The following is a 23,650-nucleotide window of genomic DNA, read 5'->3' on the forward strand; positions in this document are numbered from 1 at the left end:
GATGGTGTATTGGGTATCGAAAAAGAAAAGTAGTGCAGATAGCAAAGGTGATGCGGCTGGGCCATGAGGAGGAGAGGAAAAGAAAGCTAATGTCAAAAACTACTGGCCCATCCTTCCTCTCCCTTCTGCCTTACATCGCATTACATTGTCTTTCTTTGTCTAGAAAGGGTCAGAATAGCAAAAGTACAGCTGCGTGTGACAGCACGCGTTGTACGGAGCGAGAGGCGAGCACAGAAAGGAGGAGAGTGGCAGTGGTACCTGAGGGATGGAGGAAAGGATACAGTCGTGAATTTGAAACAATGCGACCTTTCAGTCTTGTTCACGTGTGCATCAAATAACTGGTATTTCCTCCCTCTGTCTCTCTCCACTGTGCGTGTGTCTGTCTGTGTGTGTTTGCCAGCGAGCGGAGGATGAGAATGTCTATTTAAAGGGATCGGAGATTGCGCGGGTCTGCTGTCTTTTCTATTCCTGACTGACAGCGTTGTTGAATTTGGCCCAGAGAGTCTGACTCCCCCCCCACACACACACACACTCTCAGCACTCGTTGCAAGGTAAGAATGGTTAAACAAACACAGACACACACACACACACATAATATGAAATGTCCGCTGAAGTGTCTATGACTTCAGTGGACATTACATTAAAACATGTCTTTACCTTAAAGTTGAATGATTATGGGGACTTGATTTGTGTCCCCATTAGGAAGACAAGTCCCCAAACTGTGACTTTCAAAACAGATTTAGGTCCCCACAACATAAGTAATACCTGGACCACACACCCACACACGTATTAGTATGCAAGCCAGAAACAGAACTGTAGTATCTTTAAAAAAGTCCCCTCATGCTGCTTTACATCACAACTCTGCACATTTCTAAGCTTATCTCACTGTGAAGGAGAGACACAAAGCCCACAGAAACAGAAACAACCGAAACCCTTGTGCACATGACATCATCGTACCTCTCCGCTGAATTCCAGATGTTGCAAATGACCCCTTCACAGACGGGTTAAACATTGGAGCGTCTGAGCCATTGTTGTGTATAGAGTGAGATGTAAGCTGCTGGTGACTGACAGCTCCCCTGTGGTGCAGTCTAACAAAAGTGTGTGTGTGCAACAGGGAGGGTCTGCATCAGATGGTCTATATCTGCTGTGTGTGTGTGTGTGTGTGTGTGTGTGTGTGTGTGTGTGTGTGTGTGTGTGTGTGTGATGTTCCTCAGTGCTACAGAGCTCTGGGTTAAAAGCATGGTGAGGTGTGTCCTTTCTTGGCTGTTCCAAAAAAAAAGGAATTGAGAAAGAAGTTTTTTTTTTGTTTGCATGAATTAAATGACAATGACTGTCACACAGCAGATGATTGACAGTGATGTGATAGAAACATAAGCTGCCATTTTGGGACACAAATCCAAACTGGGAAGAATAAATTGATCCATCCAGGATCCTGAGCAAAGCAAAGTATTCTACATCTAGGTTCTCAGTAGAGTGTATGAAACCACATTTAATTCCCTATAGATCCAAATTTTTATTTGGATCCAAAAATTTTATTTGGATCTGCAACAATTTTCACACAATCATGAATAAAGGTCCCCTTAAACATCCACGATTTTTTTTAATCAAAAGAAATCCTGTGCTGGATCCGCACCAAAATCTTCTCTGACCCATATTGCATTTTTCTACCAATTCTGTGGCAATCTGCCCAATAGTTTTTGCATAATATTGCTTACAAAGAAACAAACCGATGGGAGAAAACCTAACCTCCTTGGCAGAGGTAATGATAAAGATTGTATTGGAAGATTAAACCTTTCACATGTTGAAGCACATTTAATGGAACACAACAAATTACCAGACATTTTTCAAATCTATTGTAAATCTTCATATAGCAGCTGATGGAATACTGTGCTCTATGTGAGGGGAGAGTCCTAATTTCACTTGACCCTACGTAGTAGTGAACATTGCATGTACATGCAGGATGTCATGTCTTCTTCCTGCTCTAAAAATAAATCTCCATGCAGCTGACTCCAAAGAGCCTAAAGCCACGGCAGTAAGAACTGTCTGGCTTCAGTTGCTCTAGCAACTGGTTGGAGATGGATGCTCACGGAGGCTGCTCACTTACATGTGGCTCATCCACTCACACAGAGGTTATTGATGCACAACTATAAGTCCTGCCTTAATGGAACTAATTTGCAGAGTGAATGAAAAAACGTGTATCACTGGGGGAAGTGGTCAAAAGAATGCACGTAGAGGTGCAGCCTATCATAGAGCAGCAGGGCTCCCTTCAGCGTGCAACACTGATCTCAAACTCAGTGCTGAAGTGTTTGGCAGCAGCAATAGAGACAGAAAGAGACTGGAGAGGTTGAAGAGACAATTCTGTTTTCAACAAAGGGAAGATAAATAAAAATGAAAACTTTAGTGAGAACAACACAACATTTCTGCAGAGACACAACCAGCCTGACCTGAACACCTGACCTGATATGGGTGTGCAGTTCTCAGTGGGAAGTCGTGGAGCTCACTGTGCCTCTGGAAGTTTCTTTACTGGAAGCCAGTAAAAGGAATAAACATGGAGAAGATGTTGGTTTGAAAAACCAACTCTCTCTGAGAACGAAGAAATCAGGGCTCATGTGGAAAGATCAATTCTATAGGAGCCCTCCCTGCCATGATTTCTTTTACTTTCTTGTTAAAGGGATGTTGCCTCAGTCCCTTGTCTTTCCTGCCATGTGTTTTCATCACTGAATGGCCACTGGCTGTGGTGGCTGCTGGGAAGCGGGGATTAGAGAGAGACTAAATGCACAATGCAGCTCTGGCTGACTGATGATAGGACCTCTGAGCAGATACAGTGCAGCGGAAAATACAGCACCAGGAAAATCGAATTTTCTATATAGATACACAAATAAGTGACACTCTGGTGCTGATGTCAATCACAGACCGACTACGATGTAAGCCAGAACAAAAGAAGTTATCGTGAAGACATGTTTAAATACATGTCGTGTTCATCTGTCTCTCTCTCTCTCTCTCTGTCTCTATCTCTCTGTCTCTCTCTCTCTATGGACAGAATATATCTCTCAACCATGTGTCTTGTCCACAGGCCCGTTTTTCCTCTCAGGTGTGAAGTGGAGGGCCTCCCAAACACAGACCAAGACTGGTAACTACACAACATGTCTATCTCTCTTTGTGCATGTGTGTGGGTGTGTGTGTGTCTGTCTATTTAAATGCAAACATACACTATGTGCACCACAATAGTACTTTACAGTATCAGTGAAATAAAGATGTACATAGATAATTGTTTTTAACTACTGACATGTCCTCAAATCCCAAATATAAGCCTGCATGAGTTTCACCATGTTGTGTTTTACTGTACTGTTCATCTGATACTGTAATTTATACTGAAGTATTTTACTTTAGATGACAAGGGATTCCTCCACTTAAGGGCTTTCTTCCCTTTATAGAATAAGTCAGCGAGTTGAAGAGTTTTAATTCAGAAACTAAAACTACTACTTAATGTTATCACACATTGTGTAAGTGTAAGAATTACGAACTAAAGATTTCCACAACTACTTCTCAGACTTACTATGGATGAGATTGTATCTGCTTATTTATTAAAAACACAACATCATACACATGAAACCCCCGTCTGTGTTTCAGGCTGCATGTATCACCCAGCCAGAGCTGTACTCTGGCCGTAACACATGGGACTCCTATCCAGCTGGAGGTCCTAACAGAGGACAATGGGCTCCAGTGAACACTCAACTCTGGAGCCACACAAACAGGTCAGTCAGCAGCACCATCAACATATGTACAAGTGTTTTTCCACAGAGTGTCGCCTTTTATTTCTCAAAGTACAGCAGCCCATTCACATGGGGCACAAATATGTTTCAGATGCACTGAAAATAGCCTCTTTTGTATTTTATCTTTCTTTACTGATCATGGATTATGTTCTTATGTTGTGAAGATCAACTAAAACTGACTAAAAGACGACAGTAAACTTCACTTGGGGGGGGGGGGAATGGCTGGAGCCTTCCTGAAAACAAATTAAGCTCAGTGAAAGTGAGGATGAACTGCCCCAGCGAGGGTCATTTCAGCAGGTGGGACTCCAGCCTTTGTTGTCTGGGTTGATTTAAGATAAGCACCACTTCACGTTCCGGGCTGATTAACTGAAAATGTGATGAGCTCTTACTTCAGCTGCAGCGTGAACCCGTCTGTGCAGTTTAAACAAGCACGAGTGTGGTGAACGTAACCATAACGTTTTTCAAAGTGCAGCTGAGAGAAAAACCTCAACGTAACATTTCTCTGGCAGCAGGTGGAGGCTTTAACCATTGTGACAACTGCAAAGAATGTGTGTCAGGTTGTGGCTTTTGGGAATATAAACAATTGTGACTCTCAAAGAGACACTAAACTCTAAACTCTAAATTTCATTTTGGAAAAAAACGTTGCACATAACTCTGACATGTACATGCGCTATAGGTCGGTTAAATGTCTAATTAGACATTAATATAGAATATACTTGTATAATATACACTATATACTTTATTTAAAGTAGAGGGAATGAACTAATGTCAATTATCATTTAAAAACTTCAGTCGAGTCACATTGAGTATGCTAATTCTCTGTGGTCAAAGAGGTTTATTCGGTTATGTCTCAGTTGAAAAGAAAGTGTGGTTACCATAGTAAGGATAAGAGCCGTTTACAGTTTCTCTGAAGAGCCACTCATAGAGAAACCTCAACAAGTCGACACTGTGCTTCCTCTGTCCCTCGGAAATACACACGCAAACTCAATTTGGTGAGCGGTTGTTGAGACAATCGAGTCAGACAGAGATTTCTCCTTCACAGTTTGATGTCTATCACGGCTCATGAGAGCTCCCGTTAAAAGAAATGATCCTGGCCAAAGTCCCACGTCACCACTGAGTTACACTTGAGTTAGAGATTCAAAGAAAGAGCACAAAAGAGAAATCAACAGGGAGGAAGCAAGTTGGACTTGTTGCCCGATGCGTAGCAAGAAGGCTCTCAGATTTTCTGACATCATCACATCAACTTTCAATATTACAGATGCCAAGGAGGGCGCACTCAATCACATCATCCACCATCAACTCGTCTCTATGACAGGTGAGTGAAACAATTAATTCACAATAGTTTTTTTATAATCTTTCTCTAATTTTAAAGTTATGTATGTTAATTACATATGACATTGAAACTTGGATGGCTCGTGCAGCTTTTGAGAAGTTATCTTCCCTTGAGCCATTTGAGCAACAGAGCAGTACCAGACTTGATAGACATATTCCCTTGATGTATGAAGTTCCGTTTGGGCTGTGGCACCATTATTTTAAGTACTTGCTGCTTAAGTTTATTTGGTGTTCCTCATAGGGGGGAGAGAACAGTCAACCATGTTCAGGACAAAGGTATCTCAAAGGGGCACAGGCAGCATCCACGTCTATGGGACGGTAAAGAGCCGCCGTTTGAGGCCCAGAACTGGCATCACAACTCCTCGCGCTCATTCCACCACAACCGAGCTGCCAACAACAATGGTTATCCAACCGCAGCCGGAGAGCGCTACGCAACCTGGGACAATAACGTCAGCAGCTCTGTGGTGAGCCCTGCTGATCAGGAACGATATTACCTTCAAAAGGTGTTGAAATTGTTGTTGGAGCTGCAAAAGCGTGTCATCGTTTGACTTTTTTGACTTTCTGATTGTGGTTGTATGTTAGCATGGGAGTCCTCGTCTTCATCGCAACAACAGAGAGCTCCAGTCTCCCCCAGAGAGATGGGCCCCCTCAGACTGTCGCAAGAGCTTCCCAGGCAGGATGATGAACAACAGACCGGGGCCCTGGAAACGACCGGCCCACCATCAGCGGCGAGACCAATTACACCAGCACAGTCCACCCCCGCCTCACCCTTTATCTCCAAGGGAAGAGTGTCCTGCTAAGAGGAGGAGGGACTCTGGTCCTGATCAGGTAAAGTTTCTTGACTTAGTACAACAACATGACATTCTATTTCTGTGCAACAGCACCACCCGTTGGTATAACCCCGTCTAGTATTACAGGATACCTATGCTTCTCTGTTCAGTCATCTCATCCTGGATCAAGACATTTACCTTTACTGGCCCCCTCACCGCCTCGCCACCACCACCGTCACCAAGATGACTGGAAGCCTCCCAACGACAGGGCGGGTCCTTGCCACCACTCTGACCACAGGACCTCAGCAACACAGCAACAGGTCGGTTCTATAATCTGTGGATGACTGCTAAAAGATTACAGATGAGCAGAAATGTGGATGATGTTTGATTTCTACCATCCAGGAAACCTCTAAACTTCGAGCTGGAGGACATGGCTTCAGTAACAGTAACCCGGCAGCTCTAAACCAGAGTTGTGGCAGCAGACCGCCACATCACGGAAGCAGAGGGAAGGTCGAGCGGAAAATCCTGTCTTCACCAGCAGACCACACCCGTGTGCCTTACAGCCACCAAAACCATCATTACCACTACCAACGGCACACAGGCCATCCCAGAGCTCCACAGCACAACCCGCCGCTTCACCCTCCAGAGGACTCCCGGAGCCATCACCACAAACAAAGCACAGTAAGAAATAAACCCTGAAACAGCATGAACACAGTTTTCAATTACCCTTCAGAATGGGCTTTATTTTACATCTGAATCAATGTTTTTTGAGTTTCAAATGTTCCATTCTATTTTTAATTTTCAGATATTAATGTCAGCATAACATTATGATTTAACACAACAGATTCACACAGCAGCCATTTTCCTCTGACATCACACTCGGCTCAAACTATTAACAGAATAATGTTGTACTGCTGTGATCCTAGTTTATAAGTCATTTAAACACAAAGAATATAACAAACTGTTTTCATTTCACAGGTCCCTAACTGATCAGGTACTGAAAAGACGAAAAATCCAGAGAGATATTATTTCATACAGAGGGAAAGCCAATTTTTGATCCTAACATATATCGATGCACCTCTGGGACACAGTGATTTAAGCCCGGAAGTAAAATGCACTGGAATCAAGCTTGTAATCTAACGCTAGATGCTCAATCTCAATCCAATGCTAAGGTGCCTGAAACAAACTGTTGATAGAAACAGTGTGAACATTACACAGGAATATGTTCCAGTGAGCAGAATGTGACATAACGCTACTGATTTCTTCCAGTCTTAAATAATTGTGTCCAAGATGTGCATTGATATTTCAGCATAAAAAAGCCCTCATGGCTAGGAAGTGGTTAAATGCTTGCTGTTGTCCAATGGCAGCTAATGAGATATCAAATATGTTCTTTGACCCTGAAACATGCTCTTATGTCCTAACGGATATTAACTATCCATTATCTATTCAGTAGCTGATCAGTTGGGAAGCAGTGAAATGAAAACACTCTCTGTGTTTATATGGTTTATAAACCTGGATCACAGCTTCCCACAATGATGTCCGAGGAAAATGGCCACTGTGTCAATATGGCCCATGGAGAGATGTTTACCTGAACCACAGTCTAAATGGATATAATGTTAACTCTGCAGGAACCTCAACGCACTCATCAAAGAAGCATTTTAAGGGATCCAGCCCTCGCCCATTCTTCTGGTGCAGACTCCCCTTATTCGTCCCTCCTCTGCAGCCCTAAAGATGGAGGGTCCACTGCCAGCAGTCCACGTGCTCTCTCCAGTCCCTCTTCATACACGGGGCCCATCGGCAGAAAAGATCCTTCAATCCTTCGTCAGTGTAGTCCCGGCCTCAGTGGAGAGCAGAGACTCCATGGAAGCCCCCCTCACACAACCAGACCTGGCCTGACATCCACCACATCTCTCACATCCCACAGCGGTCCAAAATCCAGGTTTTCAGACGTCAAGTACAGAAAGAGTTCACAGCCGCTCTGCTCACGACAGCTCCCCCACAGCAGATCGAGAGCAAACAAGCTTGACAAGGAGCTGGAGCAACACGCAAAACCTGAGTGCAAACAAAAAGATAAGCTGGGGAAGAAAGAGAGAAAAGGGGATATTCTTAAGATGAGCAGAAAAGGCGATGAAAGAAAACGGCGGAAGAAAAAAGAGGAGAAAAGGCTGGGCGAGCGGAAAAGGAAAAGAGATAAAGCAGTTAAAATGGAGGGAAAGTTAGGCTTGAAAATCATGGCGAGGGACATGTCCACCTCCATCTCTGCTTCGGCAGAGGGCAAAGTGAGTAGGATGGAGACTCTGACCCCAGAGAGTCAAAGCCAGTCGACACCCAAACACAAGCACAGGGCGAGGAGTGAACGAGCGGAGGGGACACACAGGCCGTTTGCAAATACTCCTCATCCTAAATGCACTTCACAACAGCTGCCCTCAAAATCTGGAAACCACAAAATGTCCAAAAAGAACAGCCGTCCCCAGAAACCCCCTGTCAAGAATCTACCAATGACATCCCCCAGGAAAACCAGCGCCAAACAGACCAGCAGGAAGCCCTCCATTGTCTCATCGCACTCAGACGGCAGACCAAGAGGAAAGCCAGACGATACACTCCATTCACTTTTGTTTAAAGCCTTAGCACCTCTCAGTGCAGCATGTTCCGTGAGCGCAGAGCAGGGAGGTGTTCTCAATGCCCCAGACCTCCAGCCCGTGGCGGTGATGGGACATTTGAGGGAAATAGGGGACAACCTTGCGAACACTCCTCCTGTTCTGAGCTGGCAGGGCTCTCCAGTGTCGAGTGTGGAAGAGGATGAGGACGAGTTAGGAAAGGGAGTGATAAGTCGACCTGTCCTCCAGCCCAGCCCTACTCAGTGCTTCTCTCCTCCCCCTGTGGACAACGACAGCTCTGACGATATGGAAAAGGAGCCTTGTGAAAGTTTACGAGCTGACAACAGCGACAGGTCTGAATACTGTGATCCGCCTCGTTCCACCGAACAAGTGGCCGAGGAACAATCAAAAGAAGACGTGCACAGCAGTGGGGAAACATCTGGCTCTCTTCTCCGTGAGCTTTGCCACCACAAAGCAGGGCTGGACGACGTCTTCAAGAGCCTGGCCACCTTCCTAGGGGGCCAGAGGGTCTTGTGTCGAGGCGGCCCATTTGGTGGCCCTCCAGACAGCACTGCAAGAGGGGTGAAGTACTCCTCTTCTCTTGAGCTTGGGCCAGATATACACTGCCAGGAGCATCACGATTTCTCCCCCAAGTCCGATCCCACAGCGTCCTCCAAACCTGCTCATATTAAATCACCGACGCACGCTACCTCAGGCTCGCTTGGGAAATCCCACAGTCCGACAGAACTGAGAACTGAACCTGTCGCCGACGCCCCAGTGCAGGAGCCTGAGACTGTTGTGAAAGTAAAACAAGAAGGTAAAAATACCGAGATCCTCCCTGAGAGAATTGACTCATCTCTTCTAGACGGGTCACTGAGTGCAGAGCTGAGAGTGACCACCACAGACACAGCCTCTCTCACCAGCCTCCTCACTGTTTCCACCAAGGAAGAGAGAGGACACAGCACGGAGCCCGGACACAGATGTGCAGACAGAAAAAGAAAACAAAAAGATAGGGACGGAGGAGTAGAAGAAGAGATCAAGATTAAGATAAAGACAAAGGAAAGCAGTGTCATCGGTCCCAAAAACAAAGTGAATGAAGTTAAGGATTCGGAAGAGAGGGGTGTTTCATCCTCGGAGAGAGCCATCTCCAGAAGTTCATCCAGACCTCTCAAAGATAGTAGGAAAGGCCAGGTTTTTCAGGAAAATCAATCCCCACGTGGCAAGGACATCCGGAGAGAGAAAGAAGACACCGGGAACGCTGAAATCAAGGTAGAAAGAGAGGAGAAGAAGGAAGTGGTCACTGAGTTAGAAAACCAGAAATCATCCGCAGCTAGAAACACACAAACAAAAGCTCCAAACCCAGCATCAACTTTAACAATCAATCCATCCAAACTGTGTGTCTCAACACCGGCGAGCAAACCTCCCCGCTCATTAGCGCCAGTCGATCCACTGAAACTGAAAGCGCTGTCCATGGGCTTATGTAAGGAGCTGAAGATCCTGCTGATCAAAGTGGAGATCGCTGGGAGACAAACGTTCAACATATCAGAGGTGGAGGAGCAAAGAGTCCCACTTTCCAAGATCAACATCGACAACACGGCCACAGAAGTGATCAGATCCTGCAAGTAAGTGCTTGGAAAAAAAAGATGCTCCTCGCCTGGTGGGGATTGTGATGGGAAATTTCAGAGGTAGGTGTCTTGCTGACTGATGTGTTTTATTGCTCCTGTTGTCTTTTTCCAGGGGGACGAGGGTGAAGGGGAAGTTCAAGGAGTCGTACCTGCTTTCCTCATTTTCCGTTAAACCCAACATCGACGTCAAGACGCCCATTCCCCGAGAAAAGCTCAACCCTCCGACACCAAGTATCTACGTGAGTCCATACAAAGTAGCCCAGCCTGACTTGTAACATCATCAAATATTGACTCCCAAATTCTTATTTTTAACCATGCAAGCACTAGTGCAGTGCCTGTTCTAAACCTGTTTGCTTGGCTTGTGGCGATGCTGGTTGCAGCTGTCTTTCTGAAACTGTAAACGCGATCTAGTTGAACTGCAATAAGTAAAGATCGGGCTACAGGACTCTGACGCTGCGTCACCACTGCTGCACAAAGAGCTGTTCACCTGTTAATTCAAAGTTTGGTGAAGCTCGACTCAGTACGTTGGTGAGTCCTAGCCGCCGCTACGACACAGATCTGGTGGCTTGTTTTTGAATGCATCACATGTCCAAATTGCACCAAATTTGCCTTCCTTATAATAAACATGCCAAGTGTGGAGCAAATGTGATGAGCGGTTCTTGAGCTACGTGAGCCACAGATAAACAGACAGAGAGATCGAGATTCCTTGAATTAACATTTGGGATTCAGACTGATGGACTAGCTGATTGATTGCCATACAAATAGGTACAGGCATTCATGCCGCCCTTCAGGTTAATCTTGAGAACTCTTAATTTAGCACCAACATTTTAATTGTTTAATGCTTTTGCTCATGACCAAACACAGTTTTTCCACACAGTTACAGTTTTGACAACTCAACAGAGCTGCTAGCAGAGTGCCAGATGCTTATTTTTTATGAATACCAGCTATTTTAACGATCATAACGATAAGAATTCACTTAAATGCGAATCATTGAACCGATAGCAGCAGAGAGAAGTGCCTTATCACATCTTGTTTCATCACATCTACATGTTGCTTAGTTTTCAACTGTGTGTATTTTTCAACTGTGTTTAAGACGCATACATTGATTCCTTTTTGCTGCGTTCACTGTGATGTGTTTGCAGTTGGAGAGCAAGAGGGACGCCTTCTCTCCAGTTCTGCTTCAGTTCTGCACTGACCCCAAAAATGCTGTCACTGTCATCAGAGGCCTGGCTGGCTCCCTCCGCCTTAGTAAGTTTATCCACCACACTCCTCTCAGCCAATTTACTGCACTCCAATTTCTCTATTTAGCCCAGCAGGATTTATCAAACTCCAATCACCCTGAATGAGTTGATAGGTAAAACATCACTATTAATCAGGACCCATTGTTTATTGTTTGGTGAAAACAGGGCTTCTTCTTAAAGCACAAATAAATGCAGCGTATATCCTTATTTTTAGATGTGCAGTGGTAGACTTTGTAGACTTGATATTTCTATAATAGAAAACATGTGGGCTCTTTGGACAACACGTCCTCCTCACTATGTTTGATGTGGATGCTGCATCGTTTCTTTTGCAAATAAAGATTTTAGAGACTTGCCTAAAAGTGCCAGAGGCTGGTTCTGAGCACTGCTGCTGTATCTTGAAAACTGTCACCAGTCTTATGTCACAAACACAGAACACATCACTTTATGATCCATGTTTGAATTCAGACAACATTTGCTTAACCTCGACATTGACAGGGCTACTGGGAGGCCGTATCAAGAATTGCTGCTTTGAATGAATTTGCCTCATCTCTTGTTCTCTCCTTCTTGTAGACCTTGGTCTGTTCTCCACCAAATCCCTTGTGGAGGCCAATTCAGAACATGCAGTGGAAGTGAGGACTCAGGTGCAGCAGCCCGCTGATGAGAACTGGGATACCAGCGGCTCGGCGCAGACGTGGCCCTGCGAAAGCAGCCGCTCACACACCACCATCGCCAAATACGCCCAGTACCAGGCCTCCAGCTTCCAGGAGAGCTTGCAGGTAGACATTTTCCCTCATCGCACACACATGCTTGTTTTAACACTTATCTGAAACCAGGAGAGTGTGCTTTATATTCAAGAACCACACCTGTGAACAGAGTTCTTAAGAAACACGTACAAGTGATTGAAAAGAATTAGTGGTATTCATAAATTTTCATGAAATTTTGACTTCACAGTTCCATAATCTCAGTAAGTTGAGGGTTGAAAAATGATACAGATATTTGCAAAAGTAGTGTTGACTCTAAAGGTGGTCGACTGATTTGCTTTGATAAGAACATTTAAAGGGAAGGTTCACCCAAAAATAACAATTCACTCATTGTCTACTCACCACTAAGCCGATGGAGGGGTGGGTGAAGTGTTTGAGTCCACAAAACACTTCTGGCTGCATCGCTGTTTACCCCTGAAACTCCAGAAGTGTTTTGAGGACTCAAACACTTCACACACTAACACTATCCCTCCATTGGCACAGTGATGAGTAGATAATGAGTGAAGTTTTCTTTTTCTGTTAACTATCCCTATAACCTCATGTCAAACTATTTTGTCTTTATTGTCTGAAAGTATTTTGGTGAAACGCAGTTTTTATTATCCAGTAACATTTTTATAATGATGTTGATGATTATACCTTATTATTATTATTATATTTTCACACTTGAATTTGGTAATGCCCCAGCTCTTCTCCTCGCGCTCACACTGCTTCTGTGCATGCGTGAAACATCTGCTCTCATATTTATCCTCTGCTCTTGGATTATTTTATGCAGTCTGTCAAAATTCTCCAACCAATAGGACGCCAGGTGTAGCGATGACAAGCTAATGCACCCACAACGACGGCAGGACAATTTCATTATTATTTTTGAGTGAGAGCATTACAAAAATCTGAAAGTGAAATCAATAAATCCTGCTCTCAAACTAAGACCACACTCTTAGATTAACATAGGAAACAGGACACTTGCATAAACAAACCTAAAGAAACAGAGGTTTAATGGCCATTGTGCCTAAAATAAGCAAACAAGTAAACTTGAAGCATTTAGCCTCTGTTCATGGTGTGAACCTGTCAGCTAAGCTCATGCAGATGTGTTATAGGAGGAGAAGGAGAGTGAGAATGAAGACGAAGGAGAGCAAACGCAGAGCTCGGACGAAGCAGCCACCGCAAAAGCTGTCCTGATGTTAGCCAACAGTAAAGGAGGCCCCCCCTCAACTCCCACCAGCACACCCAGGTTAGCACCAAACCGTGATCTGTGTGTACTGAATTCACTGTTTTACTGTGTGAACGTTACCCACCTGAGACTTTGTTCTCCCATCCCCATCCCCCCCCCCCCCCCCCCCCCCCCCCCCCCCCCCCCCCCCCCCCCAGCTCAGACCAGAAAACTGCTGGAAAGATCATTAAATTTGGGACCAATATTGATCTCTCAGACCCTAAAAGGTGAGATTATGATAAATCCGCCCGCTCGAGCACGAGCCCCCTCAGGTTATTGTTGTTTCACGTGGTCCCTCGTGTTTTTCTTTAATAAGGTGGAAGCCCCAGCTGCAGGAGCTGCTGAAGCTGCCGTCCTTCATGAGAGTGGAGTCCAGCAACAACATGCTCAGTCATGTCGGTCACACCATCCTGGGCATGAACACTGTCCAGCTCTACATGAAGGTGCCGGGCAGCCGCACCCCGGGTAAGTGTAACTTGCAGAGATGTGAAGTACAAATACTTCAAAAAATACATTTTTTTAAGGTGTCTGTGCTTTACTTGAGCATTTAATATTCTGCGGATTTTAACCTTTTACCCTCTACATCTTAAAACAAATTTCTGTGTTTCTACTCCTTACACTTTCAAAACAGGCTCATTAATTTTGTTTTAAGGCATTTGAGGGGAATTTTTTTTATTTTATTTTGCATCATCGAATGCCGTCTTCCCAACATCAAGACAGATGTCAACTCTAAATGGACAGTAACATAGAGGAGGCGATTCCTTGAAGTGCCAGTCACGCACAACAGATGTAACCTTGCCTTATACACATTAAGAAACTCAATTAAAAACTGTTTAAATTTCATCCTGGGTCATTCTTCATGTTCACAAATCATTTTTTGCTTTAACCTGTTTCAGGTATATTGTATTTTATTTTAAGTATGAGTGGTTTAAGTTAACTAGTCTTTGATTTATATCAGTTTGCTTTGGACAGATACAGCTGTTAGAAATGGCCTTCAGAGGGAAACCTGTTACTTGTATACTTGATTCAATTTAAGAGCCTGTACTTTTATACTTTTACGCTTTAAGACAACTAACTGTACTTCTACTTTGATTACAGAATGTGTGTTATTTTGTTACCTCTAGTTGCTAGTGTTTATGTATAGTAATCCTCTGATTTTATAAGCAGGGCTGTTTTCAAACTTTAGAATTCCTAAACTTTGCATTTATCACCAGGTCACCAAGAGAACAACAATTTCTGCTCCGTCAACATCAACATCGGACCCGGTGACTGTGAGTGGTTTGCCGTCCACGAGCATTACTGGGAAGACATCAACAGATTCTGTGAGAAGTGAGTGATGGGGCTTTAACAAACGATGCAGTGGTAAACTTCAGCGTGTGGGCATGCTAACGTGCACTGCTGCCAACTGTTTCCCCTCAGGCACGGGGTAGATTACCTCACAGGGTCCTGGTGGCCAGTGCTGGAGGACCTCTACAGCTCCAACATCCCGGTGTACCGCTTCATCCAGAGGCCGGGCGACCTGGTGTGGATCAATGCAGGGACTGTGCACTGGGTCCAGGCCGTGGGCTGGTGCAACAACATCGCCTGGAATGTGGGGCCACTCAACTGTAAGGACAAGGAAGAAAAGCTCATTTGAAACTGCAGCTTGAAACGATATAACCATTTGTTGCTCTTTGTCTCATATTATATATATTATATGCTGTTTTTAATGCGCTGCCCATGTTCAGCCTCACCACTGTTTGTGTTCTCTGCTCGCCCAGCGTACCAGTATCAACTCGCCCTGGAGCGCTTTGAGTGGAACAAGGTGAAGAAGGTTAAGTCAATCGTTCCCATGATCCACGTTTCCTGGAATGTGGCTCGAACCGTCAAGATCACCGATCAGGATACGTTCAAGATGCTCAAGTAAGATGTGTCTCTGTGCTTATTGGTGTGTGTGTGTGTGTGGGTGTGTATATTTACTTTCCACTCTCTCTCTCAGACACTGCCTGATGCAGTCCATCAAGCACATCCAGATTCTGAGAGACCAGCTGGTGGCTGGAGGGAAGAAGATCTCTTACCAGAGCCGCGTGAAGGATGAGCCGCCATACTACTGCAACGAGTGTGATGTGAGTCGCTCCTCCCCCCCGGCCTCTCACTGTCTGTACATCTATCTATCTAATCTAATAATGTGGGACACTGGAGAACCATTGATCTTATCGGCTTCACACGTCCATGTGTATTGTTTAGGGCCCAAAGAAGTGCAGAGTCCAATTTGGTGCGATTTCGACGCGTGATGTGTTCTTTATTTAATAAACTTTGAATAAACATGTGACCAGTGCTCTGTAGCAGCGGCGGCTGGTACTCATCAACGTAAGTGACGTTGTCAATCACGATAACAGCGCGTTCACGACAACGATAACCGATTCTCCCCTTCAGGGTTCTGCGTACTGAGTAGAGCTTCTCGGAACTTTGAATAAACAGGTGAACAGCTCTTTGTGCAGCAGTGGTGCTGCAGCTTCAGGGTTCTGAGTCACTTTTACAGAATGGAGCAACCAGCATCACCACAGGCCAAACAAACAGCCCATTCCCAACAGGCAGGTTGAGACCGGGATCTGCACTAGTACAGGGAATTGTGCGTTTCTGTACGTGGTGTCGATGCATCACAAATGGGTTGATGTGCAGGTGGAGGTGTTTGACCTGCTCTTCGTGACGAGTGACAGCAGCAGTAAGAAGACCTACGTGGTGCACTGTGAGGACTGCGCCCGAGCTAAGACCCCGTCTCTGGCAGGAGTCGTGGTGCTGGAGCAGTATCGAATGGAGGAGCTGATGAAAACCTACGACAGCTTCACTCTGGTCAGTCTCACTTTCTCACTTTTCTCGTGCAGTAACAGTGAACACTTCAGATGTGGCAAGAAAGACATACACAGACACACAGACGGTCATCACACAGATATTTAATTGCAAAACATTCACATCAACTTGATGCTGTTCTCGTCTATTTTCCTAAGCCATTGTGCCTCAGGATTTACTGTAAAATGTAATATTGATTTCCAGTCTTCCAGGCAGGAAGTTCACGTCAGTTCATTTCAGTACAATGCAGAAATGAGTCTTGCCTTATCTATTTTTATAAACACTTAAGATGCATTTGTTTGTTGCTGAAGTTTACTTTAGGATTTATTTGTACTGTAGCTGCAATAAGGGACCCTCTTAGTTCTTTGTCAGGAAACTAACTTCCGGAACAACATCCCCTTTATTACAAGAAATATTTATATTGCATCTTTTCACAGCTTCTATGAATCTCGGTCTAATAAGCTCCACAATGGAGAGAGGGTGTTTGCAATAAATCAAAATAAAACTTCAAAAAAGCATTAACGCAAATGAAATGTTCACTATGTTGGATTACCTGCTGTTTCTAGAGCAGATTTCCAATGTGTGGAAGGTGATTTCCGCACAATGCGTTCACAATTTAGTGTTCAGTTTAACATGACAGTTCACCACATTGTAACATTTATACAAACTTCAAGACAAAAGGAAATATTCAGCGTATATTCTTATATTCTCTATACATTTTTAAGGGGAATAATGTATGGATCTTAGTTTTATCAGTAGACTGCATACCTCCAGACCACTTCCTTATTTCCTTTATATTTCTACTATAAGAACTAGATTATCGTCTGTAGGATTAAAAGGAGAGGCTCTACTGAGTGCCGTTCTGTTTTAAAGTAGTTGATAATTGATTAATAATTGACCTCTAATTGATGAGTTCATATTACCACACATCATTTTCCTGTGATCAGCTGAGCACTGTCTCTTCCTCTTCTCTTCCTCCTCAGGCTCCATCGCCCCTTTCAAAGTGACGACTCCTCCCACGGCGTCTTTCAGCCATAACCAAAACTCTAATGGCAGCACAAATGTTGTCTTCAAAGGCAATCTATTCCTGCAAACACTGAATCAGCCAATCACGTTTACTCAGTATTGTTTACATCACACAATAAGGTATGGATACTCAGCCAATCCAACTCTCGCTCACTGTCTTCCCCATACCAGCTGCTGATTGGACGTGCGTTTTTTTTTAAAAATAGAATGACTAGACTGGTACTTCTCATGAAAATCTTTTCCGACGTGGACAACAAAAAGAAAAAAAAAATGTGAGCACTGCTAACACTGAAAATCAGGTGATATATTTAACGGACACTGCTGTGATTCAAAAGCGTCAAGTAGCCAGTTCTGTGTATTAATTCAGGTACTTTTATGCAAATCCAGTAGAACTTTTTTACACCAATCTAGTTATTCTACATGTCCATGAATTTGCTGTGATTCTATTGTACCAGCAGGGGGAATCGCTTCACAGGAGAAGTAGCTGATTGTCACATTTGGCATCGTATTGGTTCCTGTTTTTTGTTCTTTATTCAGGTAAACTCTCCACATTTGTAACTCCTGTCTGTAAACTCTTCGAGGTGCTATTCTTCGAGGTGCTTGTTGGATACTTTAAAATTAAAAGTTTTACCAGCCTAGAAGTACACCACATTGGCCTTGTGAACTGTATTTAGAAGAGAGGTAATTAGACGATTTAAACGTGCGCTAATACGGTTTTATGTGAGTATAAAAAATACAAAAATCCAATCAAAAACTTTTATCAGTTTCTCAAAAATACGGGTTTACCAGTGGACTAATATGGTTTCATTCTTAGTTGGAAAATTTGGATTTTTTTATTCTTTCTTTGTTTTTCACAAATCAAGCTAACTCTTTGTTGGTATTGTTACTATGATACACCCAGAAAGCCGTACACATTTTTTGAAATGAGGAAACAATCTGTTTTATACCTCTTTTGTTGCTATGTTCTTGTTTGTAGATGACAGAGAAAATAAATAATTGTAAATTGTGAATGAATTTATGCGATACGTGGTGTGCATAGACGAGGTGCAGGGGGTCGGTTGTGCAGCGTTTCTGTGCTGCCCCAAAACGTTGGTCCGTGATGCTCGGCTCCGTGCACTGCCACTGGGTTTAAAATGCTGGATTTACAACAGGCTGACGAGCGCGCTTTCAATGTCACGAAGAATATATCAAATCATCTTTTTTTCTTGAGATAAATGACATAAACAATCAATATTGATAAGGATATCTACCAATGCCATTACTCTCCTGCAATTATCACTCACCGATACCTGCAATAAGCTCATATCAGCTGAGTTATTGTTCCAGCTCTTCTTCAAAACACTGTTCCGGCTTCTTCCCACATGTCATACGATCATCACGTACCACACTGGAGTGTATTCACAGCTTAGGTTGTGCAGCCGTTCTAAATAATCCCCCGCTAACGCCAACCTCGCTGAGGATCCTGCCCCCTTCCCCAGTCAGTCCGTGCACACCATTTCATGTACATACTGTATCTGTTTTCAGGTTTACTAGAAGACTTCTGTAGTTTTGTTCTCAATCAAAAATCTACTTTGTATGTGGTCAGATTTGTCCACCTCAGTCACTCGTTTTTGTTGTTGCGATATTATGATACACCCTGTTTGACTCCAGTTGAAATGACTGCAATGGGAGTTTCTTCCCACTTTTATACCTCTTTTTGTTGTGGGCTTCTGATTTTTTGGATTACAGAGAAATGGGAAATTGTAAATTGTGACATTATTTATACTGTACATGGTTGTTTTCTTATATATTTATTGCATTTCAGTGGGTACTTCACTCGGTGAGGGGCTACAAGGTATTCGAAAAGTGTAGTATGATCGCAGAGTGTGGATAGGGGAAGTGCAATCAGGGGGGGTGGTTTGATTTTCATGGTGCTAGACCCCCTCCTTGCCTCAATGCCCCCTCATTAAACAGCATATAATGATGTATGAACATAGGTTACTGATACAGCTCAAACCAATCAGTTGGTGCTTAGAACCATTTCCACAGTTTACTGGAAACAGAAATGGAATGATGTCTTCGTACTGTATCACACAGATAAATAAAAGATCTTTTTTAACTTTATTTCCATTGTATGAAATTCATAACCTTGTGAAGCATTAGTGGTTTTATGATGAGCATTAGTCGTAGTTGTACTTCTTGACTCTTTTGCAGAGACTTTTAGGGATGTGACATTTTAATGGCGTCTGGTTTTTTTTGTTTTTCCTGTGTCTTGTCCTCATTATTAATATTATTTGAAGGATGTGATGATGCTCTCTTTTTTTCCCTGTTGACTTTGTTTGATTTTATGCTGCACTTATTGTTTTCAAAAAGAACTCACATAGAAGAAAATCCTGAGCCAGACCTGTCTTAAATTGTATTGTTGTTCAAGAAAATAAAATGTTTTGATAAATTATTCAACAATGAGTCTTCGCCGCTGATTTCCTCTGTGCCGTCTCACTGGTTTGTCCTCTCTCTGAGAATGAGGTATCCAGGTCTGCTCTCCCTCTGTGTGTCCAAAATGAGATGCTGCAGCACCCGAGGGAGAGAAGCTGCTCTGACGTTTTCTGAGAACATTGGGTTGTGGGCAACATTTTCTCTCTTTCACAGTTTGATTTGAAAACCTTTGCTGAATGATTTAGATATACATTTTCGGATTGATTCTCATACAGGACAAAAACATGCGGTGTTGTGAAAAAGCCAAATTTAGCCCCATGAACTACTTGATAAACATGAAACTAGAATTCACCCGAGTTGAATGACGCTATCACCACACCCTGATGAAGGCATAAGCCGACATGTGTGTTTTTCAATGCCTCAAGCCCATTGAAATAAAGGCCTTTCACATTTTTCAAACCACTTTGAGTGCCTGGACCTAGGTTCTTCATGCCATTATTTTTTTGACTTAAGTGTTTTTCATGTTGTTATTAACTGTTTAGGGAACAGAACCATCTGTGTTTACACATCATTCATTGTATGTAGGTACATCTGTCTGTCTGTCTGTCTGTCTGTCCATCCGTCTATCTATCTATCTATCTGTCGGTCTACTTATCTTTCTGCCTGTTTTCATGTCATTTCTATCTATAAGGACTGCATACAACCACAGGATGGCGCTACATCTCCACATATCCAAATTCTAAGAAGCTGTTTTACTTAGGATTTTTACAAAGTCTCCTTTTCAAGGTGGGACAAAAAATACCAGAAGTATGTCCTGCTAAAGATATTAAGGAGGAAGCGGGTGAGAAACCTGCTTCACCACCAATGATTTCATCTTCACCAATTCAACACGTCATTCAGCACCACCAACCATGTCGTCACAGTGTCAGGAGATTTCAGGGCAGGCCTAGATTGTCGACCCTCTTGTCAGAGTGGTAGAGCTCAACGGTGAGCACAGGAGGCAACGCCGAGCGGAGCAAATCATGTTTGACCGATTGCTGTCAGAGCACAAGGAGAAAACAACTGGAGGGTTTTGTTGCCTTTAATCAAACTCTGAAAAACTGTCACTCAAAATGGCACCATTTACCAAAAGCATCTAAGCAAACCTATAACACCGTCTGGGTTGTGACAAACCACTAAAGCACATTGTATAAACTATGGATGAAGTCGAAGCTGTTTAAGTCCAATAAGGCTTGTCTCTCCAGATCCTGCATGCAGAGGGTTGTGGAAGACCTTTTTGTCTCAGTCCCAGGTTAAACTTGCATAAATCTCCACTCTCACTCCTCCAGACGTCATTAACCACGTTGTGCTCACATCAGCACTTTTGACACTTTCGCTGCGCAAGAAGGGAGGCTTTCAGTTATTTATGCAATACTTCCAAACTAGATTTATTAATCATGAAGTCTCACCAGGAGATCTGGAACTTATCAAACCTCTTCTGCGGACTGTATTGACAGCAAGCAGCTCCACAGCAGCAAATGAGATCTGTGCCTCAAACTTTCAACCAATGGTTTGCGAGGTAGAGGAAAGTGTTTCTGATCTTGCAGCCAGTTTTCTTATCTGTCAAAAGTCAGTGCTGCACATGGAGGATCCTTGAGTGATGTGGCCCTGCACACCTCTTACCTCCCGTCCTCAACCACTCCTATCTTCCCTATGAGCAGCGCCGAGACGATGTTGCCTGGCAACACAGCCAAGGTGTCCAGGAAACTGACGAAGCGGACAATGCAGGCATTGCGTTCATCATCGCTGCCGTCACTGAGCAGACAGCCCTCTCTGACGTGGAGGGAAGTGCTGCTGATGAACCTGCGCTTGATAAAAATATATGTGAGGGGATCTGGATGGAAACAATGGGGACGGAGGGGGGGAGGGGTGGGCATGAGAGGACGCAGAGCAGGGTTGAAGGGGGTGGTTTGTAAACAGGAACCGTCACTAACAGAAGTGCACAGACCAAGCAACCAGCTGTGACGTCACCCGTTTGTTTGTGAAGTGCTGTTTTGAAACCTTGAGACCTTTTACAACCCAGGCCGCTGGATTGTATATCAACACTGCCGCCATATTGCACCAGGCAACACAGGCCTGTAAATACACAACTAGCTGCATTTCTCTCACTTACTCAAAGACTAATTTGACTAGAGAAACCAAAAAAATGTATATATTTAACTTACATCTGCATCCTAATTACTCACTTCATTCAAAGATGATTACATGTGACATATCATTCGAAATATTCATTTGAATGGAGGAAGTCAGATGTGGCTGCTGACCTCAAACCTGGAGACAGTGGCAACATGTTGAATACAACAAAAGTAGCTGTTTAACTTTTTTTTCTTCTATTCTCAATAAGAAAAGTAAACTGAAAACATGTATGGTTTTACACTATCATAGCATTTTTTGTTTAATTAGTAATATTTACCAGATAACACTTGTTTATGTGTAAAAGATTGACCGACCTTGAGTCATGTGCAGATGTTACAGAAATAAAAATGTATATATTTATAGAGAATACATTTCTCTGTATGTCAGTGTGACACAGGAAGAACGGGAAATTATGCAGTGCAACAAAAATGTATACAACATATTTATTGTACAAAACAGTCTTCAAAAACTAACTTAAGTCTCCTTTGTAGTCTCTTTTTGTGGTTTGTTTTTATATGGCTACATCCTCCCTGTCTGTGTCCTCTCATGCCACAGGTGATTTCCTTCAGTTTGACCACATGTTTGTCAGCTGCACCTTGGTCTGATGACCACTGGGTGGCTTTACTTGACCAATTTGATTATGATGCTTCTTACTGTAATTTTCCCACCAACATTCTTCTGATACCATCTTGTGAAAGAAGCAGCAGCTCAATGAAGTTAAGGAAGAAGGTCACAATAATAATCATAATCATAAACTTTATTTATGTAGCACCTTTCAAAACATAGTTACAAGGTTTCAAAAATGACAATTTAAAATCAAACAGGAGAAAATTAAAAGCAATTTGAAGATCACACGATGAAAGAGCACAAACACAAGAATAAAATGTTACAGGTGAGAAAGTGGTAGAAAATAAAGATACAATAAAACATTATGAAATAATTAAAATAGTCGGTAAGATCAGAACTATAGGAGAAAGCACACCAATTAAAACATGTCCTTAAGAGAGATTTAAAGGAGATTCAAGGATTTTCTTAGACTCAGGGAGACAGTAATCCAGAAAGTAACTGAAAGTAATCTGAGTTATAATCTTTGTCTGTTGTTTATTTGTTTGTTTATTTATTTGTTTATTAGAGTGCCCTGGATGCTTTGAGTGAAGTGACGAGGGTGGGACACAGTCCTACTGAATATCCATGTACTGTCAATCATAAAAACCAGGTTATGCTCTGAAAATGGATGTAGACTAATATCAAACAATCTTTACGTCATTCACGTCGCTTCTCTTCCCAGGTTTTACGTTTGCCATTTATTTCAGTCTCCGGGGTTAGAGGACATGAGATTACTAAAAGTTGGGACAGAGGGACATCTCATCGCAGTGTGTGTGTGGACACAGCAGCGGATATCCTGGTTCCAAGGACAGGAAGAGTGCTCTTCCTCTACCAACCCCCTCAGACACTGACATACACATACAAACAACACACTCTGTGGCATTGTTAAGGGCAGAATCACTGCTCCTACCTTTTTTTATTTTTTATTTTTTTTACCTTGAATGCTAACATGCCACAGGCTCTTGTTCCTCGTACCAAATCTTCAAATGGCCTGATTCTCTCCGGGGAGCGTATATATCTACCCCTGAGTGAAGAAAAATAAACACAGATGCCCAGAGTGAGATGAGAAAAACTTCATATCGAAATACTAATTTCCCCCTTTGAACTGAGCCCCTCAGGTTTCTTATCAGTCCCATGATAGCCTCTTTCCCGCGCCAAATGAGTCCATGTTCTCCCCCATCCTCATTTCCTTATGTTTTCTGAAAGCGGAGCTCTGTTTTTCATCAAAAGGTCAAGGGGCCAGCGCCCTGTCATTCCTGCTTCTAAGCCAAACTCCAGCTGCTCTGGCCTGCC

General features: G+C 43.3%; 1 protein-coding gene across 1 annotated transcript; it reads left to right on the top strand.

Moving 5' to 3' along the window:
* Nucleotides 1-2,548: 2,548 nt before the first annotated feature.
* Nucleotides 2,549-19,600, top strand: kdm6bb (lysine (K)-specific demethylase 6B, b). Its single transcript, XM_034607509.1, is given in 23 exon segments — nt 2,549-2,559; nt 3,100-3,130; nt 3,631-3,755; nt 5,032-5,088; nt 5,347-5,569; nt 5,688-5,933; nt 6,046-6,195; nt 6,278-6,556; nt 7,504-7,765; nt 7,815-7,993; nt 7,996-10,094; nt 10,210-10,336; nt 11,240-11,345; nt 11,909-12,114; nt 13,194-13,327; nt 13,465-13,533; nt 13,623-13,771; nt 14,521-14,635; nt 14,726-14,913; nt 15,067-15,208; nt 15,285-15,411; nt 15,968-16,138; nt 17,119-19,600. Coding segments are annotated over 23 exon segments (5,220 nt in total). The 3' UTR covers nt 17,143-19,600.
* Nucleotides 19,601-23,650: the final 4,050 nt, after the last annotated feature.

The sequence above is a fragment of the Hippoglossus hippoglossus genome, chromosome 14 (genome assembly GCF_009819705.1).
Source record: "Hippoglossus hippoglossus isolate fHipHip1 chromosome 14, fHipHip1.pri, whole genome shotgun sequence".
Lineage (NCBI taxonomy): Eukaryota > Metazoa > Chordata > Actinopteri > Pleuronectiformes > Pleuronectidae > Hippoglossus > Hippoglossus hippoglossus.